The sequence below is a fragment of the Balaenoptera ricei genome, chromosome 7 (assembly GCF_028023285.1).
Source record: "Balaenoptera ricei isolate mBalRic1 chromosome 7, mBalRic1.hap2, whole genome shotgun sequence".
Lineage (NCBI taxonomy): Eukaryota > Metazoa > Chordata > Mammalia > Artiodactyla > Balaenopteridae > Balaenoptera > Balaenoptera ricei.
The window spans coordinates 14,148,511-14,170,322 of NC_082645.1; the positions used below are offsets into that span (position 1 = coordinate 14,148,511).

General features: G+C 46.6%; 1 protein-coding gene across 1 annotated transcript; it reads left to right on the forward strand.

Annotated features, from left to right (window-relative positions):
- Window positions 1–575: 575 nt before the first annotated feature.
- Window positions 576–3,095, forward strand: TEX51 (testis expressed 51). Its single transcript, XM_059927086.1, has 6 exons — window positions 576–774; window positions 874–948; window positions 1,195–1,284; window positions 1,627–1,710; window positions 2,811–2,879; window positions 2,971–3,095. The coding sequence occupies exons 1-6, from the start codon at window positions 576–578 to the stop codon at window positions 3,093–3,095; spliced, it is 642 nt and encodes a 213-aa protein (XP_059783069.1).
- The last annotated feature ends 18,717 nt before the right edge of the window (window positions 3,096–21,812 follow it).

Consider the following 21,812-nt stretch of genomic DNA (forward strand, 5'->3'; position numbering starts at 1 on the left):
TCTCTCTCTGTACTCTCATGCACGCTCTGTCTACATTCTGTCTACACTGTCTGCCTACACTGTGATGGGAATAGCTATTGAAGCCCCTCTGGCTTGACCAGGCACAAGACAGCAGCCAGTGTATATGCGCCATGAAAAAGACATATGTTCCATAAGCTTCCCATGGCTGACCACTTCTATGTGGAAAAGTGATGCAGACTCTTTAAACAACTAACCTTCTCTCTATGCTGCTCTCTCCTGGCCTTCCAAATTTCAGCCTGTGAACTATTCCATACATAGTAAATGCCATCAGGGGGGCTGAGGACCAGCCACATGCAGCACAGCCATCTCTCTGATCCTCACAAGAACCATCCTCAATGAGGATCAGTGATCCCACCTTCAGAGGAGGATATCAAGGTCCTCACTTGGCTCTGATGTCAAAGCCCAGGTTTGTGCCATGGCTGGCCTTCACCTTACCCTGTGGAATTTACTTTTGTTCTGCAAAGAGAATGTGGTTCCCAGGGAGACAGGGTGCCAGCATTCCGTGTAGAACTTCCAGGCAGTGTGGTACGGGCACTGAGGGAAGACCCCAGAAGATGCTGCTTCTCCTCCTTAGCTGTATCTTGCCCACCGCCACTGGGAAGAGCTGCCTCCACTGCTGGCCAGAGCTGCCTGCACTGATAGACTATGACCTGCAGATTCTTTGGGGCACCCCAGGGCCACCTGCGGAGCTCTCCCACAGCCTCCACTCCCTATTTCTGGACACTCATGCTTTCCTCAAATCCTGGTATCTTGGTGAGGCGCAGCCAGGAGACCAGAGGTCAGGGATGACCCCTTTACCTGGCCCAGGATCTTAGTCCCCTGACTTCCCTTTGTCCCAAATCCCATTCTCAGGTCAAGACCATTTGGAGGAAGCAGCAGGAACATTATTCACTCACATAGATAAAGTCATTAAGAAGTTTCGAGATGGTGAGGAAGCCTAGTGTCTTAGGGCCCCAGGGCTTGGATTGACAAAACCTGGCCCTCCAAGGCATTCCCAGAAGACCACTAGCCGGGGGTGCGGAGGTGTTGTGAAGGGTGGGGTCGGAGACAGCAACTATCTGTGTGCACTACAGAGTTTCTGTCTGAAAAACCTGGTTTGAATTCCCAACCTTGAGAAAGTTATTGATTCCACCTATGAAATGTAGATGGCTTCTTCCTTCCTGCTCCACCCAGATAAACCATCACTTCTGGAAGAGGTTCATGTCCTGAAGCAGCAGTTTTCCAAGCATCTGGAGGACCTATCTGAAGAGCTGAAGGAGAAGGGTGAGAGGTGGGGCTGGCCCCTGCCTGCCCCCCAGCCCTTCACCTCCAGGAGACCTAAGGAGGCAGAGTCCAATCTGCAGCTCCCCGCCCCCAGGCCCCTCCCCAGGAGACCTCACCCTTCCCTCGCCCAGGGCGCCTGACCACACCTTCTCCCAGCTTCGTTTCCTGCTCACACCCCGACCTCTCCCGGCTCTGTCTGCCCAGAACCTCAGTCTTTCTACCGTCTCACCCTCCTGGGCAGCCTGCAACGAGTCCTGTGGTGAGTATTTTGGGGACCAGGCCTGGGTGAAGGCTGAGGGATACCTGGCCCTCGCTAAGGTTCCTGCCCCTTCTCTCTCTCAGACATCCGCTCCACACTGGAGGTCATCAACTGTGCCAACTGCAAGACACACTTCCTCACCTGCCAAGACGCCACTCTCTGCCCAGGTCAGCGGCCGGCCAGCCATCTTGGCCTGCAGCCTCCCCACCTCCACCTCCAAGTCCATTGTTGTCTCTGTCTGGACTGTCTTTCTTGTCTATACCGATACCCCTTCTTGCTCTCCATCCTCCCTGGGGAAGGTAGCACCTCCCAAGACGTCTGGATTCCACGTGTCCAGCTTCAGAGCCGCCTGCCTCTAGGACATGCCCCCTGGGGGTCCATCAGGTCCTCAAAACCAGCATGCCTGGGGACATGTCCAAACCCATCTCCACCCCCAAATCTGCTCTTCCCTCAGGACCCCTCTCAGCAAATGTCCTGCTCAAGCTCTCGACCTCCTAAACCAGGAGTACCCTCCCCCTTACTCAGTGCGTGTAGTCACCAGGTGTTGCTAAACAATTCTTCAGTGTGTTGCCATATGGTCCTTCCAGCATCTACCACTCCTCAGGCAGCCTCACCTCTCACCTGGATTATGGCAGCATCTCCTAACTGGCTTCCGAGACCCTGTTGGCCCCATCTTATTCCGCAATCAAAGAACCCTTTCCCGAGGAGCCAGTCTACCTCCGACCCTTCCTGTTATAACTTTCCCAGGGTCCCCCAGATAAAGTCCACCCCCCTCCTCGGGAGGCCCTGCTCACCTCCCCCCTCCCCAGCCACATGGAGCTGCTGACACGCTGGACAAACGGCTTCATGCCTCTGTCCTTGAACACTCTGTGTCCTCTGCCTGGAACATAATTTGGCCCCTTGACCATCTGAACTGAACTCCTACTTGTCTTTCAAAATCCAGCTCAGAAGTCCTGTTTCCCGAGAAGTTTTCCCTGACCAGCTCCCACTCTCCAGGCTCATGGGCGCTCTCCCAGATCACTCCTCCTCCCTGCCCTGTCCCGCTTCCCTGGGACACCACAGCAGAATCGTTTGCTTGTCTCCCTCCTAGAGAGCAGGGATCCTGTCTCACTCATCCTTAGATGTAGGTGGGCACACAGTAGGTGCTCAGTGTCTGCAAACAAGTGACTGAGTGGGTGAATTAAAGGAGAGAATGCAGTCTCCTCTCAGAGCTGAGATGGCCCCGCCTGCTGCCCAAACGCTGGCTCCCCTTTCCCACCCCCCGCAGGGACCAGGAGGAACTTCTTGTGGGCTGTGAGCCTCGGCATTGCTCTGCCCCTGGCGGCCCTAGCTGGAGGTGGGTGAGTGTCTGCTCCAAGCCCCAGCATCCCCAAGGAAGACACGCCTACTCCTAGACTGACCCATCTCCACCTTGATTCCTGGCCCAGATGTTACATTTTCTGGTTCGAGAAGAAGAAAAAGAAGAAGGAGAAGGAGGCAGAAAAGGAGGTCCTGGGGCATCCAGAACTCCCATGGAGGGGAAGCTGTGTCGGCCTGGGGGCGACAAGGCTAGCGACCCCAAGTCTGGCTCCCGGGGCCTCACATCCAAAGGAGTATAGGATCAAGGGCCGGGACTCAGGAGGGCCACCATCAGCCCCCAGTGCGAGCAGACCCACCCAGGGCCAGGCACCCGGGACAGTGCAGTAGCCATGCCCCAAGTCTCCACCTGATCCGCAAAGTGTCCCCTACCCATAGCTGTCATCACCCCTCTGCAGCGACCCCTCCACCCTTTGCCACCCTGCTCCCTGACTGCACAGACCACCAACACGCCCCCCTTGCCCTCCGCTCCTGGCTGGGTTTGGCCAGCAGGAGGTCAGAGGCAGAAGCAGGCCTGCTTCTCCTTTCTCAGCAGGGACCCAGCAGGCCGCTTGTCAACTGAACAAAGGTCTCAGGTGCTGTCAGGAAGCTCTCTTGTCTCTGGGTTCTGGTAACTCTCCCTCCCCCGACCCTTCCAACCTGGGGTGGTAACAGTTCCGAAGTTCTGAGACCCGGGAGACCGCACTCTCTCTTGGGGTTTCCCTACACCCATGCTTTGTAAATAGCCTCTATTAAAATACCCTCCTCGTATTCTGATGGACTGTGCCATCCGCCTCCTGCGGGGTCCTGCACAGTGGCAGTCGACACTGCGACCCTCCCCATGCGGGCCCGCGAGGACTGTCTCACGTCCTCACCCTCTTCCTGCCAGGCCACCACCCTTTCCTTCCAGAAAGATCCCTCCCCTGGTCCCAGCAGTGGCCACTCTGCAGGACCACACTAGCCTCACCTGATTCCAACGCCAGAGATGAGGGCGGCAACGGCCTGGTTCCCTCGGGGCGTCCCCGTGTCTAGGTGTGGAACAGAGGTGGTAGGGGCCAGCCGGAGGCCCCAGCAAGAGCGGAGACTGGCAGAAGAAACCAGAAGACGGGCTCCAAGTCACACCAGTAGCAGACCTCACCCACGTCCTGGCCAGGATGTCCACCCTGGCGCCTCCCAGGTCGCTGGTGGGTCACTGGTGCTGCGGACGATGAAATACACCGGCTCTGCCTGCGGGAGAATGTGGCCTCGTCCTGCTCCATCCCCCTCCAGATCCCTTTCCTTCTCAGCCCCCAAGGCTGCCGAGTTAAATGGAACCCCCGGGAACCCCCAGGCACGGCTCTTCCCTTTTGCCTCAACCCTGTGCCCCTCCTCACTGATTCCCCAGGCTCTCAGCTTTGGCCCAGGCTCTCCCCAGAGACTGAATGGGAGGCCATGCCCAGATCCAGGGCCCTGGTCTGCAGGTCAGCTCCTGGGGGCTGAAAGGAAGCAGGTCTGAGGCCAGAGCTGTGGACGGGCAGCCCAGACCCTGGACTCGAATCCTGGCTCTGACATTGAGGTTCTAGGTTCCCCCCTCTGCATCTGTTTCCCCATCTGAGCACAGAGTGTGGGGTGAGATGCTCTAGCCAGGTTGGTATGCCCACTGGGTTCATATTTGCCATCCTATATTTGCTCATGCTGTGGGTCCAAATTCAGTGCCTTGTTCCTTTCGCCTTCTGCAGCCCACTGAAATCCTGCTGGGGCCCATGGCCCAGCTCCTAAAACAGGGTTTCCTGTCTCCTTTGGCCCTGCCGGTGCTCCCTCCTTGGAGCTGGCGGCCAGGCTGGAAGCAGGCTGACTTCAGCATCACTATCTAGCAATGAGGGCCACTCCCTAGGGGGGTGGGCGGGGTGCGGGAAACACTACAGAGACCAGGGCAAGACATGAACAGAACATAAACAGCAGCCTGGGCAGAGAGTACCACAGCCAAGGGCAGTTGTGGGTACCCAGCTGCAGGCATCTCCAGCTCACCCAGCCAAGAATCCAGGAGGGCCTCCCAGAGGTGGTGTCTTCAACTGTGAGAGGCCAGGGAAGGCGGAAGGGAGGGAGGAGTGTTTTCATCAAGGATTCAGCATTGCAGAGGAGGTGCAAGAGACCTTGATAGGGTCAGGAACTCCAAGAAATATGACTGTGGGGAGAGGCCCAGGTAAGAGGCCAATGAGAGGCTCCCAAGCCCATGTGGGTCCAAAGCAAGCCTGAGAAAAGAACCCACCAACAGACTCCAGGGAAAGCAGGTGGGCAGGGCAGGCTTGGGGAGAGGCAGTGGAGGGTTTTGTCAGCAGCAGGCCATGTCCCAAGGCGAAGAGTCCATAGATATAAGGTGTTTGGGGAGAGCATATGGTGAGGACCTACAGCCATTCTGAATGAGTGGGCAGAGCCCCTAGGCAGCGGTCTTGGCCTTCCAGGGGACTGTGGTTCTCTGCATGTCTGTGAAAGCTGGTTACCACCCAGGGCATAGAAAAAGTCAAGCTCCCTTGGCCGTGATGTTGTTTTCCTATTTTTATTCAAATTGGGACTTAAACCACTACCTCAAACGTATCCAAGGCAACTATTTTCTGGTGCCTGCAGTAAAAGCAAAAGACCCTGAGTATAATTTATATGAAGTATGTTTGTCTGTATGCATGTATCTCTTATCAACAGATTTTTCTTTATTTGTGGGCATATTTGCATGAAAACTAGATATTGCATTCTGCTAGAGAAGAAAGATTAAGGATTTTTGAGTCAGGCAAAGCATTGGCTCTGAAGGACTTCTGGCAGTGACAGGCAGCTCGGAGCAGACCAACACTCCCACCTAGGGCAGCTAAAAATAAAGCACATCAAAAGAGCAAGACAAGACAGGAAGTCTGTTTAGGGCACCAGACGAATAGGTCCTCTGCGCCCATGGTCTCCAAGTAAAGAGAGCTCTCTGCAGTGAGCCCTTATCCTGCCGTGCTCTTCCCCAAGCTTGGCCAGCTCAGCAGATCAGGTTGAGAAGCAGGCGTGAGGGGTTGCGCCAAGGATGACCGCCAAGTTTGGAGAAGCCAAGACAGCTTTGGCAATATCATGGAACTGTGGATTCAGAAGTTGGAGTTCTAGCTTGCCCACACCGAACATGAGGGGTCCAGGTCCCTGAAAGCAGGGAGGCGCAGAAAAATAAAACAAACACAATGCATCTGTTTCCTCCCCCTCCTCCAAGGTGCCTACCTATACTTAAGTAGCACAGGCTTCAGATTTCCAAAGACAGAAATCAAACAGAAAGGATCTGAAATGCAATTTATCAGAGATTTGTGTGCTAGGGAAATAAAAGTTGGCCTCTGCAACCAACATAGGAAGATAAACTTTGATAAGTACCCCAGGGTATTGGTTGGAAAGGTTATAGCTTAAAAGAGGGGGTGTACCAGCAGCAGACTGATCCTTACAGAGGATGGAGCTCAGACTGAAGGCCCCACCGCCGCTGACAAAATTGAAGAGGCCTGTTCTTACTCCATATCACTGCTGAAGGACAAAGTAAATACTTTCGGAAGGAAAATAATACCATCTAGAGCCACTACTATGTTTCATTTACAGTGTCCAGTATTCAAACAAATATTATCAGGCACACAAAAACAAGATCAAGAGAAAAAGCAGACAACAGAAACAAATCTACAAGGTATCCAGATGCCAGGGTTGATATAAATTTTAAAATAACTGTGATGAATACATCTAAAAATATTCTTTCCATCTTTCCAGATAAAATTGACATATGACATTGTGTTAGTTTAAGGAGAACAACATGTCGATTTTATATACTTATATATTGCAAAGTGGTTACCACCATAGCATTAGCAATCATCTCCATCAAGTCACACAACTACTTTTTTGTGTGGTGAGAACATTTAAGATCTACTCTCTTAGCAAGTTTCAAGTATATAATACAGTATTAGGAACTATAATTACCATGCTGTACTGCTGTACATTAGATCTCCAGAACTGATTCATCTTTTAACTAGAAGTTTATACCCTTTGACCAAAATCTGCCCATTTCTCCCACACCCTAGCCCCTCACAACCACCATTCTACTCTATGATTTTGGTTTTTTAAGATTCCACATATAAGTGATATCATGTAGTATTTGTCTTTGTCTGACTTATTTCACTTAGCATAAAGCCTTCACGATCCATCCATGTTGTTGCAAATGGCAGGATTTCCTTCTTTCTCGTGACTCAATAATATTCCATTATCCCTTCATCTGTTGACAGATCTGTGGGTTGGTTCCTTATCTTGGCTATTGTGAATTATGCTGCAAAAAACATGGGAGTGCAGATATGTCTTCAAGAGGCTGTTTTCACTTCCTTTGGAAATATAACCAGAAGTGCGATTGATGGATCATATGGTAGTTCTATTGATATTTTTCATTTTTTAGGAGACTCCATGCTGTTTTCCACAGTGGTTACACAAATTCACACTTCCACTGAAAGTGCACAAGGGTTCCCTTTTTTCCACATCCTCACCAGCACTTGTTATTTCTTGTCTTTTTGATAACAGCCATTCTAACAGGTGTGAGGTGATATCTCATTGCTTGGATTTGCAATTCCCTAATGGTTAGTGATGTTGAGCACCTTTTCCATGTACTTACTGGTCATTTGTATGTCTTCTTTAAAAAATGTCTATTCAGATCCTCTGCCCATTTTTTAATTGAATTGTTTGGGTTTTTTTTTTTTTCTATTGAGTTGTATGAGTGTTTTTTTTTTTTTTTGTATGAGTGTTTTTATATATTTTGGATATTAACCCCTTATTAGATATATGACTTGCAAGTATTTTCTCCCATTCCATATGTTGTCTTTTCATTTTGTTGATGGTTTCTTTTGCTGTGGAGAAGCTTTTTAGTTTGATACAGTCCCACTTTTTTATTTTCGTTTTTGTTCCCTTTGCTTTTGGTGTCAAATCCAAAAAAAAAAAAAAATCATTGCTAAGACCGAAATCAAGGGGTTTTCTTCCTGGTTTTTTTTCTGGGAGTTTTAGAGTTTCAGGTCTTATTTTTAAGTCTTTAATCCATTTCAAGTTAATTTTTGTGAGTGGTGTAAGACTGGGACCAGTATCATTCTTCTGCATGCAGTTATCTAGTTTTCCCAACATCATTTATTGAAGAGACTATCTTTTCCCCTTGAGTATGCTTGGTTTCCTTGTCAAATATTAATTGACCATATATGCAAAGGCTTATTTCTGGGCTGTCAATCTGCTCCATTAGTATGTGTGTTTTTATGCCAGCACCATACTGTTTTGTTTACTATAGCTTTGTAGCACAGTTTGAAATCAAGAAGTGTGATGTCTCCAGCTTTGTTTTTTTCTCAAGATTGCTTTGACTATTCCAGGTCATTTGTGGTTCCATACAAACTTTAGGATTGTCCATTCTATTTCTGTGGAAAGTGTCATTGGAATTGATTCTATAGATGGCTTTGAGTAGTATGGACATTTTAACGATATTAATTCTTCCAATTCATAAACATGAGATCCCTTTGCATTTGTTTGTGTCTTCTTCAATCTCTGTCATTAAAGTATTATTCAGTGTACAGATCTTTCACCTCCTTAGTTAAATTTATTCCTAAGTATTTTATTGTTTTTGATGCTATTGTGAATGGGACTTTTTTCATATCTTTTTCATATATAGTGTTGTTAGTGTATAGAAATGAAATATTTCTGTATGTTAAATTTGTATCCTGCAACTTTACTGAATTCATTGATTAATTCTAAAAGTTTTTGGTGGAATCTTGGGATTTTCTATGTATAAGATCATATCATCTGCAAGCAAAAACAATTTTACTTTTTCCTTCCTGATATGGATAACTTTTATTTCTTTTCTGCCAGATTTCTCCAGCTAGAACTTCCAGTACTATGGTGAATAAAAGTGGTGGGTGAACATCCTTTTCTTGTACTGATCTTAAAGGAAAAGTTTTCATGCTTTCACCTTTGAGTACAGTGTTATCTGTGGGTTTGTCATATATGGTCTTTATTTTGTTAGGGTATGTTTCTTCTATACACGATTTGTTAAATGTTTTTTATCATGGAAGGATGTAGTATTTTGTCAAATGCTTATTCTGCATCTATTGAGATAATCTTATGATTTGTACCTTTCATTCTATTAATGTGGTGTACACATTGATTGATTTTCATATGTTGAACCGTCTTTGCGTCCCAGAGATAAATCCCACTTGATCATGGTGTATGGTCCTTTTGATGTGATGTTGAATTTGATTTGCTAATATTTTGTTGAGAACTTTTGCATCTATAGTTTATCAGCGATATTGGCCTGTAGTTTTCTTTTCTTGTAGTGTCCTTATCTGGCTTTGTATTAGGGTGATGCTGGCCTCATTAAATGAGTTTAGGAGTGTTCCCTCCTCTTCAATTTTTTAGAAAATTTTGATATGGATTGGTGTTAATTCTTCTTTAAATGTTTGGTAGAATTCACCAATGAAACTATCTTTCCCTGGGCTTTTCTTTGTTGCAATGTTTTTGATTACTGATTCAATCTCCTTATTCATTATTGGTCTGTTCAGATTTTCTATTTCTTCTTGATTCAGTCTTGATAGGTAGTGTGTTTCCAGAAATTTATCCATTTCTTCTAGGTTATTCAACTTGTTGGCATATAATTGTTCATAGCTGTCACTTATAATCCTTTGTATTTCTGTGATATCAGTTGGAATGTCTTCTCTTTAACTTCTGATTTTATTTATTTGAGTTCTCTCCCTTTTTTTCTTGGTAAGTCTAGCTAAAAGTTTGTCAATTTTGTTCTATTTTTCTCCTCCCTATTCCATTTATTTCTGCTCTGGTCTTTGTCATTTCCTTCCTTCTGCTAACTTTGGGCTTCATTTGTTCTTTTTCTAGTTCTTTGAGGTGTAAAATTAGGTTGTTTATTTGAGATCTTTCCTTTTTCTTAATATATGCATTTACTGTTATAAATTTCCCCCTTAGAACGGCTTTTCCAGTTTCCCACCCTTTTCAGTATGTCCTGTTTCCACTTTCATTTATTTCAAGATATTTTTTCACTTGCCTTTTAATTTCTCCTTTGATCTATTGGTTGTTCAGGAGTGTGTTGTTTAATTTCCACGTATTTGTGAATTTTCCAACTTTCCTCCTGTTGTTGATTTCTACTTTCATTCCACTGTGTTCAGAAAAGATATTTGGTAAGATTTCAGTCTTCCTAAATTTGCTAAGACTTGTTTTGTGACTGTCATAAGATCTATCCTGGAGAATGTGTACTTGAGAAGAATGTATTCTGCTGCTGTTGGATGAAATGTTCTGTATATGTCTGCTAGGTCCATTGCTCTAAAGTTTGGTTCAAATCCAATATACTTAGATGTCCTATATTGAGTGCATATATATTTACAATGGTTAATTCTTGATGAATTGATCTCTTTATTATATATAATGGCCTTTTTTGTCTCTTGTTACCATTTTTGGCTTAAAGTCTATTTTGTCTGATATTAGTATAGCTACCCCTTTTCTCTTTGGTTTTCCACTTTCATGGAATATATTTTCCACCCTGTCACTTTGAACCTGTGTGTGTGTATCCTTAAAGCTGAAGTGAGTCTCTTGTAGTCAGCATATAGTTGGATCTTGTTTTTTTACCTATCCAGACACTCTATGTCTTTTGATTGGAGAATTCAACTGATTTACATTTAGAGTAATTATTGATAGGTAAGAATCTACTAATGCCATCTTATTAATTATTTTCTGGCTGTTTTGTAGTTCCCTTGTTCCTTTATACCTTGCATGCTGCCTTCCTTTGTGAATTGATATTGTGTAGTGATATGCTTTGATTCCCTCCTCTTCACCTTTTGTGAATTTACTGTAAGTTCTTGCTTTGTAGTTACCATATTACATAAAACATCTTATAGATATAACAATCCATTTAACACTGATAACTATTTAACTTTAATCACACACAAAAACTCTACCTTTTTACTCCACCCTCATTTATGTTTTTGATGTAACAATTTACATATTTTATATTATGTATTCATTATCAAATTATTGTAACTAAAGCTATTTTAATTAATTTTGGCCTTTAACCTTTACACTAGAGCTATGGTTAATCCATCATCATATTATTAAATTAGAGTATTCTGAATCTGACTATATATTTACCTTTACCAGTGTGTTGTATATTTTCATATGTTTTTGTGTTACTTAATAGCATCCTTTCATTTCAGGTTGAAGAACTCCTTTCAGCATTCTTGTAAGCCAGGAATAGTGGTGATGATCTCCATCAGCTTTTGTTTGTTAGGAAAAGTCTTTATCTTGCCTTCATTTATGAAGGACAACTTTGCTGGGTAAAGTATTCTTGTTTGGCAGCTTTTTTGGAAATGATACACCTTGAATGTATCATTGCATTCTATTCCATCCTGCAGGGTTTCTGCTGAGAAATCTGTTATAGCCTTATGTCAGTTCCCTTGTATAAAATAAATTTTTTCTCTTGCTGCTTTTAAAATTATCTCTTTATATTTGATCTTTGATGGTTTCATTACAATGTGTCTCAGGGAAGATTGTTTTGGATTGAAATTTTGGAGTGACCTGTTAGCTTCATGAACTTGGATGTCCAAATCTCTCCCCAGGTTTGGGAAGTTCTCAACCACTATCTCTTCAAATAAACTTTCTACCCCTCTTCTTCAGTACCCCAATGGTGTGTGAATTTTTCTCTTAAAGGTTTTTCATAGGCCTTATTTCCTTTTTAATTCTTTTTCTTTTTCTAAAATTTTTTTTACCCTTCTGATTGGGTAATTTTAATTGATCTGTCTTCAAGCTCACTGATTTTTCTGCTTGGTCAAGTCTGCTGTTGAAGCTCTCTATTGAATTTTTCAGCTCAGTCATTTTACTCTTCAGTTCCAAAATTTCTGTTTGGTGGTTTTTTGTTTGTTTGTTTGTTTTGATTTTTTTTTCTATCTCCTTGTTAACTTCTCATTTTGCTCTTGTATTGTTTTCTTGATTCCATTAAATTATTTACCTATGTTCTCTTGTAGCTCTCTGAGCATCTTTAGAAGAATTATTTTGAATTCTGTCAGGTAATCCATGGATAGCCATTTCTTTGGGGTCAGTTACTGGAAGTCTACTTTGGTCCTTTAGTGGTATCATGTTTCCCTGATTCTTCATGATCCCTGTAAACTTGCATATGTATCTACTCATTTGAAGAAGGCAGTTACCTTTTCCAGATTTACAGACTGACTTCAGTAAGGAAGAACTTTCACCTGCAGGTGGGAGCATGCTGGAGTGTGCTGTGACCCAAGTATAATGGTTCAGGGCACCTAGCTTGGGGGCAGAGTAGTGGGACTGAGTCCAGGGGTGGGGAGGTAGGTGTGAGGACTCATTGGCTCCGGCCATTGAGATCCACAACATCAACAACTGCGTGGTTCTTAGAAAGCTCAGTGGGGGGTTCACAGAGGCTGCAAGGGCTGTTGGGGTGCTCAGCAGCACCTCCATAACCGGCACCTCCAGGTCTAGGTGATTTTACCCATTAAAAACTACTTAAGATGCCTTTTCAACAAATGACACTGGAGCAGTTGGTCATCCATAGGCTTATGACCTTGACTTAAGTCTCACACATTATTTTAAAAATTAACTCAATGGATCATGGGATTAAATGTAAAACATAAAACTATAAAATCTTTAGTGTAAAACGTGAGAGAAAAGCTTCAGAATCTAGGATGCGGTAAAGAATACTTAGATGACACCAAAAGCGCTATCCATGAAAAGAAAAATTAAGTTTTATTCAAAGGAAAACGTTTGCCCTGTGAAAGATCCTGTTAAGAGGATGAAAATACAGGCTACAGAAAAGAGATGTGCAAACCACATATCTGACAAAGGGCTAGTATCTAGAATATATAATGAATTCTCAAAACTCAGCAATAAAAGTCAAATAGTCCAATTAGAAAATGGCCAAAAGACATGAAGAGACATTTCACAGAGGAAATATACAAGTGGCAAATAAGCACGTGAAAAGAAAATCAACATCATTTGGCATTAGGAAAATCCCAGCGAAAGCCGCAGTGAGATACCAGCACACACCTATCAGCACTGTAACATCAACAGTTGATCTCATTCGGTGCAGGAGAGAAGGTAAGGTGGAAAGCCACTCCATGTGGGGTGTGAGGGGACAGGGTGTGTGCACACACACACCCAGAATTCACCGGTTTCTGAGCAGTTTCACTGGCAGGACTCCAGGGTGGCCCTCTTTTTGGCCAATAGACAACGACCAAAGACATTCCTGCTGATGAGTACGGGAGCCGTGGTAATTGCCCTTTTTCAGGATCTGACAGTGTTCTTATGTTCTTCCGAGCCTGACCAGTCAGTATGGAGCAACCTAGACAAGAGCCCCAAAGCTCCCAGCATGGCTGGCCTCCACCCTCCCCTCCCAGTCCTCGGCAGCATCTGCTGCCACAGCCCTGGCTGAATCTCCCAGTCTTTATTCTCCAAATCTGCCACACGCCCCCCTACCTTCTATCTGTGGTCACAGCAAGCCTCTCCCTCAAAGAAACACATCTCATTTACTCATCCTGGCTCTACCACGCACCCACCAGAGACTCTGCTAGATAAGAGGAAAGCATCTGACATTTTTCTAATTTCTATTATATGCATATGCTTTTCACTTTATCTCATTTAACTGTAACAACATGAAATAAGCACTATAATATATTTGCAAATGAAAATATTGAGACCTAGTGAGGTTGTTACTTGGTACATTTCTTTTCAAAGAGCATTCCAGAGTTTTCTATGGAGTCTGGAAGCTGTAAAATAGATCTGGAACCTGGGAACTGAAGCAAAATCTTACCCTCCACTCCCACATTCCCAACCCAGCAGTCATACTGTATTGTCTGCAGGTGGTCATTTTTATTGATGGAAAGGATGAAATCTATCCCTATCCCATTTGCTTCCTTTCTTCTGCCTTTGCCTGTTCTGCAAGGACAATGCCACTTGAGCGTGTCCATTGTTCTTCTAAATCAATTTTTCCATTTCTCTTTTATTATTATTATTTATTTATTTGGCTGAGCCGGGTCTTAGTTGCAGCACGTGATATCTTTGATCTTCCTTGTGGCATGTGGGATCTTATTTGCGGCATGCAGGATCTAGTTCCCTGACCAGGGATCGAACCTGGGCCCCCTGCATTGGGAGCACGGAGTCTTAGCCACTGGACCACTAGGGAAGTCCCCCATTTCTCTTCTTAATCTCTCATTTATTGAGCACCTTCAATTGCCAGGCACTGTGCTGGCTACATTATATAAATCATCCCTGGTCTTCAACCCCATGAAGAAGCTTATTTTCCCCTTAGATGCCAGACCGCAGTTTTGCTCCCATCAGCTAGCGCCCTATAACATGTGGGCATGTGTGGGTGGTGTGCACTGGCATACACATGCTCAGAATACACAAGATTCATAGATGTCATATCTCAAGCCAATGTTCAGAGAGGTTAAGGAGTCAAAGGCTTCCCCCAGCTGGTTCATGAATCAAGATTTGAACCCAGAACCATCTGCCTCCAAAGAATCTATAACAAACTTTCCTCTCTATCCTGACTTCCTGGCAAAACTGCTACATGCAGGGAGGTCAGGAAGGGGCACCATAAAGACACAGAGGCAATTTGAGGGAATATAACCTTAGCAGAAATGAGACAGATCATTGAGAAATGAAAAGGTAAAACCCATCCTGTCAGAGGAAAGCCATTCTCAATCTATGGTGTTAACTGATGGAAATTGTTTGACTAGACCCCATCTCCTTGATGAAGGAGACATCTAAACAGAGAAAGGGGCATATCCTCACATTTGTTTGCAGTTAAGGATCAGTATTTTTCTCTGCTTCAGGAAATACAGAAGTCTTTCACTTCGTTTGGGGTTGGGGAATAAGAGCACTATCTTTGTCAAAATATCCATATGGAGGTGGAGACCACCAGGTACTCCTGGAGGCTGAGCCCATGCTCTGCAAATACATAACATCTCCTGCCAAAGGAAGTGAGCCATCTGGGTAGCTCCCCAGAAGGAGTGGCTACGGAACACAGGAGAGATCGTGTACTTCCTCCCAGCCCTGCTGCTGTCCACAAGAACGGCATCCTGCATGCTGCCCGCCTGCCTTACATCATAAACATCCTCACAACCATATTTTGTGTGAGAATGTGCATCACTCCCTCCCCTTTACGTCCCAGCTCTGCCTTCTTCCTGGGACCCCTGGTTTCTTGGGTTCAGTGTGATGTGTCAAATCTCCTTCTTGCTGGACAAAGCGAATAAGACCTCTGTATGTAGGGGCTGAGCCTGGGTGGGTGGCTAGAAGCAATAGGAGAGTCTCTCCAAGAGCAAGTTGATTCTGTTCCCAATATCCCCCCAAAAGAAATGTGGGGAGGTCAAGACACAGATGATTGGTAACAAACAGGATAAGACCCCTGGATCTTTGTCCAGTGCCCTTCTCACTGAGCCATGAGCCCTCCTTCAGGAGTGATGGAGTGTCCATTTCCATCCCCAAGCTATAGAAGCTAAGAACCCTAGGTCTGAAAGAGCCCAGGGTGGTGAGGGTGGGATGTTTCTCTGGAGTTACTGCTCCAACTCCAATGATTTGAAGACAAAAGTGAAAGGGATGAAATGGCTCTGGGAAGAGGGATTTGATTAAAGTTCTAGAACCTTCTAACTTCTGGTGACTAGTCCATGCTTGTTGAAATAGCAAGTTGAATGATGGGGGAGGGAAGAGGCAATCAGGGAAACATGTTAATTCCACCCAAGCAAGCAGGATTGACTATATCATTTATTGGGCAACTACCATGTGCCAGACACTTAATCAACATTAGCTCTTTTTCATCTTCACCATGATCATGTGAGCTGTGGCCCATACCATATTGACGATGGGAAATTCAAAGTTCAGAGAGATTGAGTCACCTGCTGAAAGTCACACAGCTGGTCAATGAATGAGCTTGGTCTGTGTTAACACAGAGCCCTTGTTCCTTCTTCTGTACCACGTTGCCTCCAATGGCTCCCCAGCAATGGGAGCTGCCCACTTTGGAAGAGTCAGGCAGAGGTGGGATGGACTTGGAGACTGTAAGTTCCCTCTGATTCTGACCCTCAGACACCACAGTTTGAAGCACAGAAGCTGCAGCCAGATTATGTGGGTCCCATCCTGGCTCCATCACTCACTAGCTGCATGATCCAGGACCAGTTGCTTAACCTCTGCTGACTGCCAGCTCTCCAAAGAGACAACCAAAATAACCAGCTAATCAAGCAAAGCCAGATTCTACTGCTTCCTGTGGTGAGGAGAGCTACAGCCTTTGTAGACTTCTGTCAGAAGAGGAAAAGCAAAGGTGGGATATTTATAAGGTTAGGGTGGTCTGATTTAAGGTAGATCTTTCAATGCTGGTGGCCTAATTGGCCTTGGGCAAAATTCACAATGCAATAGGATTGGTGGACACAGCAAGGAGGTGATAGGGATAGAGGAGGATAATCAAAGAGTTAGTTTAGAAATCCCACTAGGGGACTCAAGATAGAAAAATAATTTTTAAAGCGTTTGGGAGACGGTTGTAAGCTAATGACCACTCAAGAAAAGAATCCAGTAACCAAGCAACAATCTACACATGTAGTTAAAGTACAAGACAATAGATATGGGGTCTGAATCTTGTTACATGAAGTCGGGGAGTTAATGGTCCTTGAAGAGTAGCATTTCTGCGTACAACCAAGACAGGATTATAGCTGAAAGGGGAAAGAAACTAGGTGAAAGGGGACATTATACAGAAACCTGTGATGAATTACCATATTTTAGTACATATTACCACCCTTTTGCTAACATACATATGATTTAACTAGCACCATGACAGTTCCAGTTAAACCATATAGGGTCAAAGGAGGAACTAATGATGTAAGCCTTGCTGTCTACCCAAGAATGAGGAAGAAGGTGGTCTTCTCTCTTCCCCACTTTTTTCTTTGGTTATAAAATCGTAGCCCTCTTTGTTCCCAGGGCTGCGCTCCCCTGCCTGCCCACGTGTATCTCTTACAAGCGATCTATGCTGATAAACTCACTCTTTGTATATCACTTTGCCTCATACCAAATTATTTCTGTGTCAAGACAAAAGAAGCTGAGCTTCAGTAAGTCCTGAGACCACATGCGCAGTTTCAATTAAAAGACAGTGAGTTCAAGTCAGGGATTGTGGGTTCAAGTCCCAATCTGAGGTACAGCTGGGTTGGAGGCCCATCCAAAGGAATGGGGTTTTAGAGGGGGCTGTGAAACAAGTCCTTGTAGTGTATGTGGTCACTCGATGAGCCCAGTTGAGCAATCCGTTTTTCTTAGAAAGGGCTACTTACCCTTTTGAGAGAGAGTTGAGTAGTCCCTTACCCAGATAAATGGATTTTTAGGAAGTTTCTGAAATAAACCCTAAAGTTATTTGCAGCTTTGTCTTCCTGGGCAAGAATGTCCTGCAGTAGGAGTCATGCTCGTGCTGACCGTCCAATGGTAAAGTCACGTGAACGCAGACAGTAAATTCTGGGTGTGTGTGGTTTCACTTCTCACCCCTGTCTCTCCATGTCCTCAGCAGCAAAATGGAGAGAGTGGTGGTGCCCACTTCTTAGGGATGACGTGAGAAATAAGGTCATAGGTATAAAGGGCTTAGTTAGAACACATGGCACTTAGCAAGTGTATTAGTCTGCTCTGGCTGCCGTAACAAAGAAACACAGATTGGGGGTCCTAAAACACAGACATTTATTTTCTCACAGTTCTGGAACTTAGATGTCTAAGAGCAAGGTGTCAACATAGTTGGTTCCTTCTGAGGCCTTTCTCCTTGATTTGTAGATGGTCATCTTCTCCCTGTGTCTTCACATGGTCTTCCCTCTGTGTGGGTCTGTGTCCTAATCTCTTTTTATAAGGGTACCAGTCATATTCGATTAGGTTCCATGCTAGTGACCTTATTTTACTGAATTACATTTTTAAGACCCTATGTCTGAATACAGTTGCATTCTGAGATACTGGGGAATGAGGGCTTCAACAAATGGGTTGGGGGAGGGGACTGGATTCAGCCCGTAAGAGTAAGAATTTGGTAATAGTATCATTATCGTTACCGGATACCTCAGCTATCATGTTTCCACAGAGCTAGACTAAGCTCTGGCTCTGCTTGGCTATCTTTAACTCCTCAGATGTGCCATTTGCCTCACCACATGTTTCCTCTCTGCCTCCCCCAGTTGGGTAATTCCTACTCAGTGTGGATATCTCCCCTCAACCCTTCTTTTCTCTAGGAAGCCCAGACCAGGGAGGACCCCTGCTCCACACAGCCTTCCTCAGCCCCCTCCTGCTTCAGCATCTGCCACCACTGAAATGCAATAGGCAGGGGTCTCCTGGGTGTCGTCTGTCTGCCAGACAGGCTCTGTGCAGTGGGACCTTCCTGCCCGTCTCCCCCTTATGTCCCCAGCCCCCAGCACCACGCCTGACAGATGCTCCATTAACACTTTTTGAGCAAATGAATAATGTGAATAAGTCTCACTGATTGTTTTTCACTGATGAGTTGATTCCTTGTTCAATTCATCCAGACGGGTCAGAAAAGGAACAGCGGGGAAGATACCTGATGCAGAAACTTGAAACCCTGGTTTTAGGTGGGTCAGGATCTCCTGAACATCAGTGCCTTCCTGGGGTGGAGGGGGTGTCAGCTGTGAGCAAAGTCTGGGTGTTAGGGGCCAAGCCTATAGCTCATGGTCAAGTGGGGGTGAAGCCAAGGGGAAGACACCCATCCTTTCCTGTGCAAATTGGCCCTCAGCCTCAGACCTCGTTAACGCATGGCTTTGCTCTTTCTGTGCGTCACAGGCATTTTGTCCTTTTTCCTGCTCTCTACCCGGCTTCCAGCATGGCAGCAGCACGACCCTGAGTCCTCTCATCAGTTCCTGCTGCCGCCTCCCCCGACCCCAGGCCCCTAAGCGAACAGAGCCAGTGCTCATTGCACGAGGCGTCGGCTCCTCCCTCCAGCTCAGCTCCTGGGATGCAATTAACCTGGGTCTGCTCAACTTGACTGCCCTGCAGGTGGCTTCCTGGAGAGAGCCAGTCCCTCCTCCACCCTGGCTTCACACCCATCTCAGTTCACTTCCTCTTCCTGCCCAGGCCCCCTAAATGCACCAAAACGCTTGAGCTGTCCACACTTTAGCCTCACGGAGGATGAACTCAGGCTCACACTCTGCACGTGTCAGTTTGCTTTCAAACTGCCTTAGTCAGCTCAGGTGGCTACAACAAATTACCCTAGTCTGGGTGGCTTAAATGAAAAACACTTATGTCTCACAGTTCTAGAGGCTGGAAGTCCAAGATGAAGACACTGGCAGATCCTGTGTCTGGTGAGAGGTGTCGTCCTGGGTTGCAGATGGTTGTCTCCTCCTTGTATCCTCACCCAGCAGAGAGAAAGCCAGTTCTCTCCTGTCTCTTCTCAGAAGGGCACTAATCACTTCCCAAAAGCCCCACTTCCTAAGACCATTACGTTGGGTGTTAGGATTTCAGCAGCACATGGATTTGGTGGGGGAGGATACAAATATCCAGTCCTTAACGTTCACCCTCTGAAAGTCAGAGTGGCGTTGGCCCCTCCCTGCCCCATGGTACCTCTCCTGTGCTCCTGGTCACTGGGGCGGCTCAGGCTCTCACTGGCCGAGCACTGGGCGCTGGGTGCTGACTCCCAGCATGCTCACGGAGGACAGCTTCCTGTGCCTCATGCGGTCTTCACACCTGACCCCCACCTTGACAGGTTGCAACGTACCACTGTATCAACGTGCACCTAAAGGGCCGCTTCACACTGAGCGTGGTGACTGTCAGCTTGGCTGGGCTGACCTCTGATCCCCAGAGTTCCCACCCCAGGGCTTCTGGTTAGAAGGGGCTGCAGGAGATGCTCTGGCTGACACTAGAGATTAGGAGGGCAGAATCCCAGCCGCTGAGCCCTTCCTGTTGTTCACACTCAGAAGGGTGTGGCAGGCACTCTGGCAGGTTCGATTCGCTGACTCATATGGTGGGCACCAGTGGCCGGGCCTGGGCAGCTCCACCTCCCTGGATCTTCCTCCCGTCCAGGTGTGCCTGAGGCCACCAGCTTCTCTGGCAGGACACTGGCATCACCGAGCTTGAGAGAGTGGAATCCACGCAGGTTCCAGCCTCTCCACGTGAGCTCCCCCAACTCACATCCTTCTCCCCTTCCCCAAGCCCACCCTGAGCACGTTGCTTCCAGCATCAGAGCCTTGGGAAGGCCTCCCAGGTGGTCCCCAGCCAGCTCCCACAGCCACTGACACTCTGACAAACAGCAGTTTTGATGGACACACAACTGCTCTGATTGAGTCCCACTGACAGACACACAAAACAAACCTGTCTGGCCACACGTGTTCACATGCTGTGGGCAGGACAAGGGAGCTGTTTGGGTGTCCCGATGGCCGGTGGCCTCCTGACCCCATCTTCTTGGGAAACCAGAGCTCAACTCTGTTTCCTAGCTCTCATCCCTCAGACGTTCCGTACCTGCCCCCAAGCCCCATCCCCACATCAGAACTTCACACATCTGTGCTGACCCACTGCGCCCGCCTGGAACCTTTGGGGCCGGGGGTGGGAAAAGACCACTGGTGTATTGGGATTAGATGTTCCAGGAGCAGCCACAGAGTCTTCACCAGCTTCGGCACCTAATCCCTGCTGCGATGGCCCAATGAGATGCTTGCTCTTTTTACCCCCATTTCACAGGTGAGGAAACTGAGGCTGAGAGAAGTTAAATGACTTGATCCCGGTCACACGACAAGGAAGTGGCAGATCTTGGGTTCTAGCCCATGACTGTCTCTCCGCCTGAACAACTTCACTAGACACCCTTCTGGAGTTACACCCGGGCTTTTGACTGGTCTCCCCAGTGTTTCCAGCCTCATATTTCTAGGCCCATACATGGATCCTTTGTGAGGATCTCGTTAGCATCCCCTCACACTCCATGGGAATGTCTGCAATCCGGATGTAGCTTCCTTTCCCAGTTGAGCAGCTGTTCCCCGGGATAGCATCACGCAGACCAGGCTTGGCCTTATGTGGAGCCCCCAGAGGGACAGAGAAGTGGTCAAGGAAGGCCTTCAACCTGAGACCAGAGGGTGGGGTGCCAGCAGAAAGGAGGAGCCAGAGCAGAGCCCTCCAGGCCAGGGGCGCAGCAGAGCAGGAGCCCTGAGACAGGAGGGACCTTGGCCTATGGGAAGAACAGGTTCGGCAGGTGCATCCTGGGTGAGAAGAGGGAAGAGGGAGGAGTGGGGAGCCAGAGCCCAAGTCATGCAAAGCTGTGGGGTTCATGGGGGAACACTGGATTGTTTGGGTGAGATGAGGAAGTACTGGAGCATTTTAACAGGAAACAATATGCTCTGACTTATGCCTTAGATGGTTGGTGGTAGAGAACGGAAACAGGGCTAAGGGTGAAGAGGGCTAATGGAAACAGGGCTAAGTGTAGTGGGGCTCCCTGAGGTCCAGGAAAGACAGACCACCACCCCTTTCTCCCAGACATGCAATGAAAATGTTCTGAGCACATGGCCTGTGTCCCAGGACATCCCTCTCTCATGCAAGCCAGCTCATCACTTCTCTGGTTGTCTAGTGAGCAAGTCCCTTTGGAGCCAAGCCATGGATGGGTGATTTTGTTAGGGAACCGTTGAGTGAAACCACCCGCCCTGGCCAGGCACAATGATAACCACTTGCATGAGTTGTCACATAACAGGAGGTCCCGATAAGAATGGTGCTGCCACCAAAAACTAACCAGGGGAATTCGGGAGGGGCCAAAAGAGGGATGAGACACCAGCCCATAATATGTCCCACCAACCTCCCAGAAACACTCACACTGGAATCCATCTTGGCTGAGCAATGCGCACGCCACCAGGAAGGACCCTAAGTCAGACTATGGGCCAAGCAAGATGACTGTCCAGAGACAACCCGAAAACTAACCCCATCACCATAAAACCCAAGCCTGCGAGCC

Coding starts and splice junctions, on each gene's coding strand:
- TEX51 (XM_059927086.1), top strand. CDS start 576: ATGCTGCTTCTCCTCCTTAGCTGTATCTTGCCCACCGCCACTGGGAAG. Junction 949..1,194: donor CATTAAGAAGTTTCGAGATG/GTGAGGAAGCCT, acceptor TGCTCCACCCAG/ATAAACCATCACTTCTGGAA. Junction 2,880..2,970: donor CCTGGCGGCCCTAGCTGGAG/GTGGGTGAGTGT, acceptor TTCCTGGCCCAG/ATGTTACATTTTCTGGTTCG.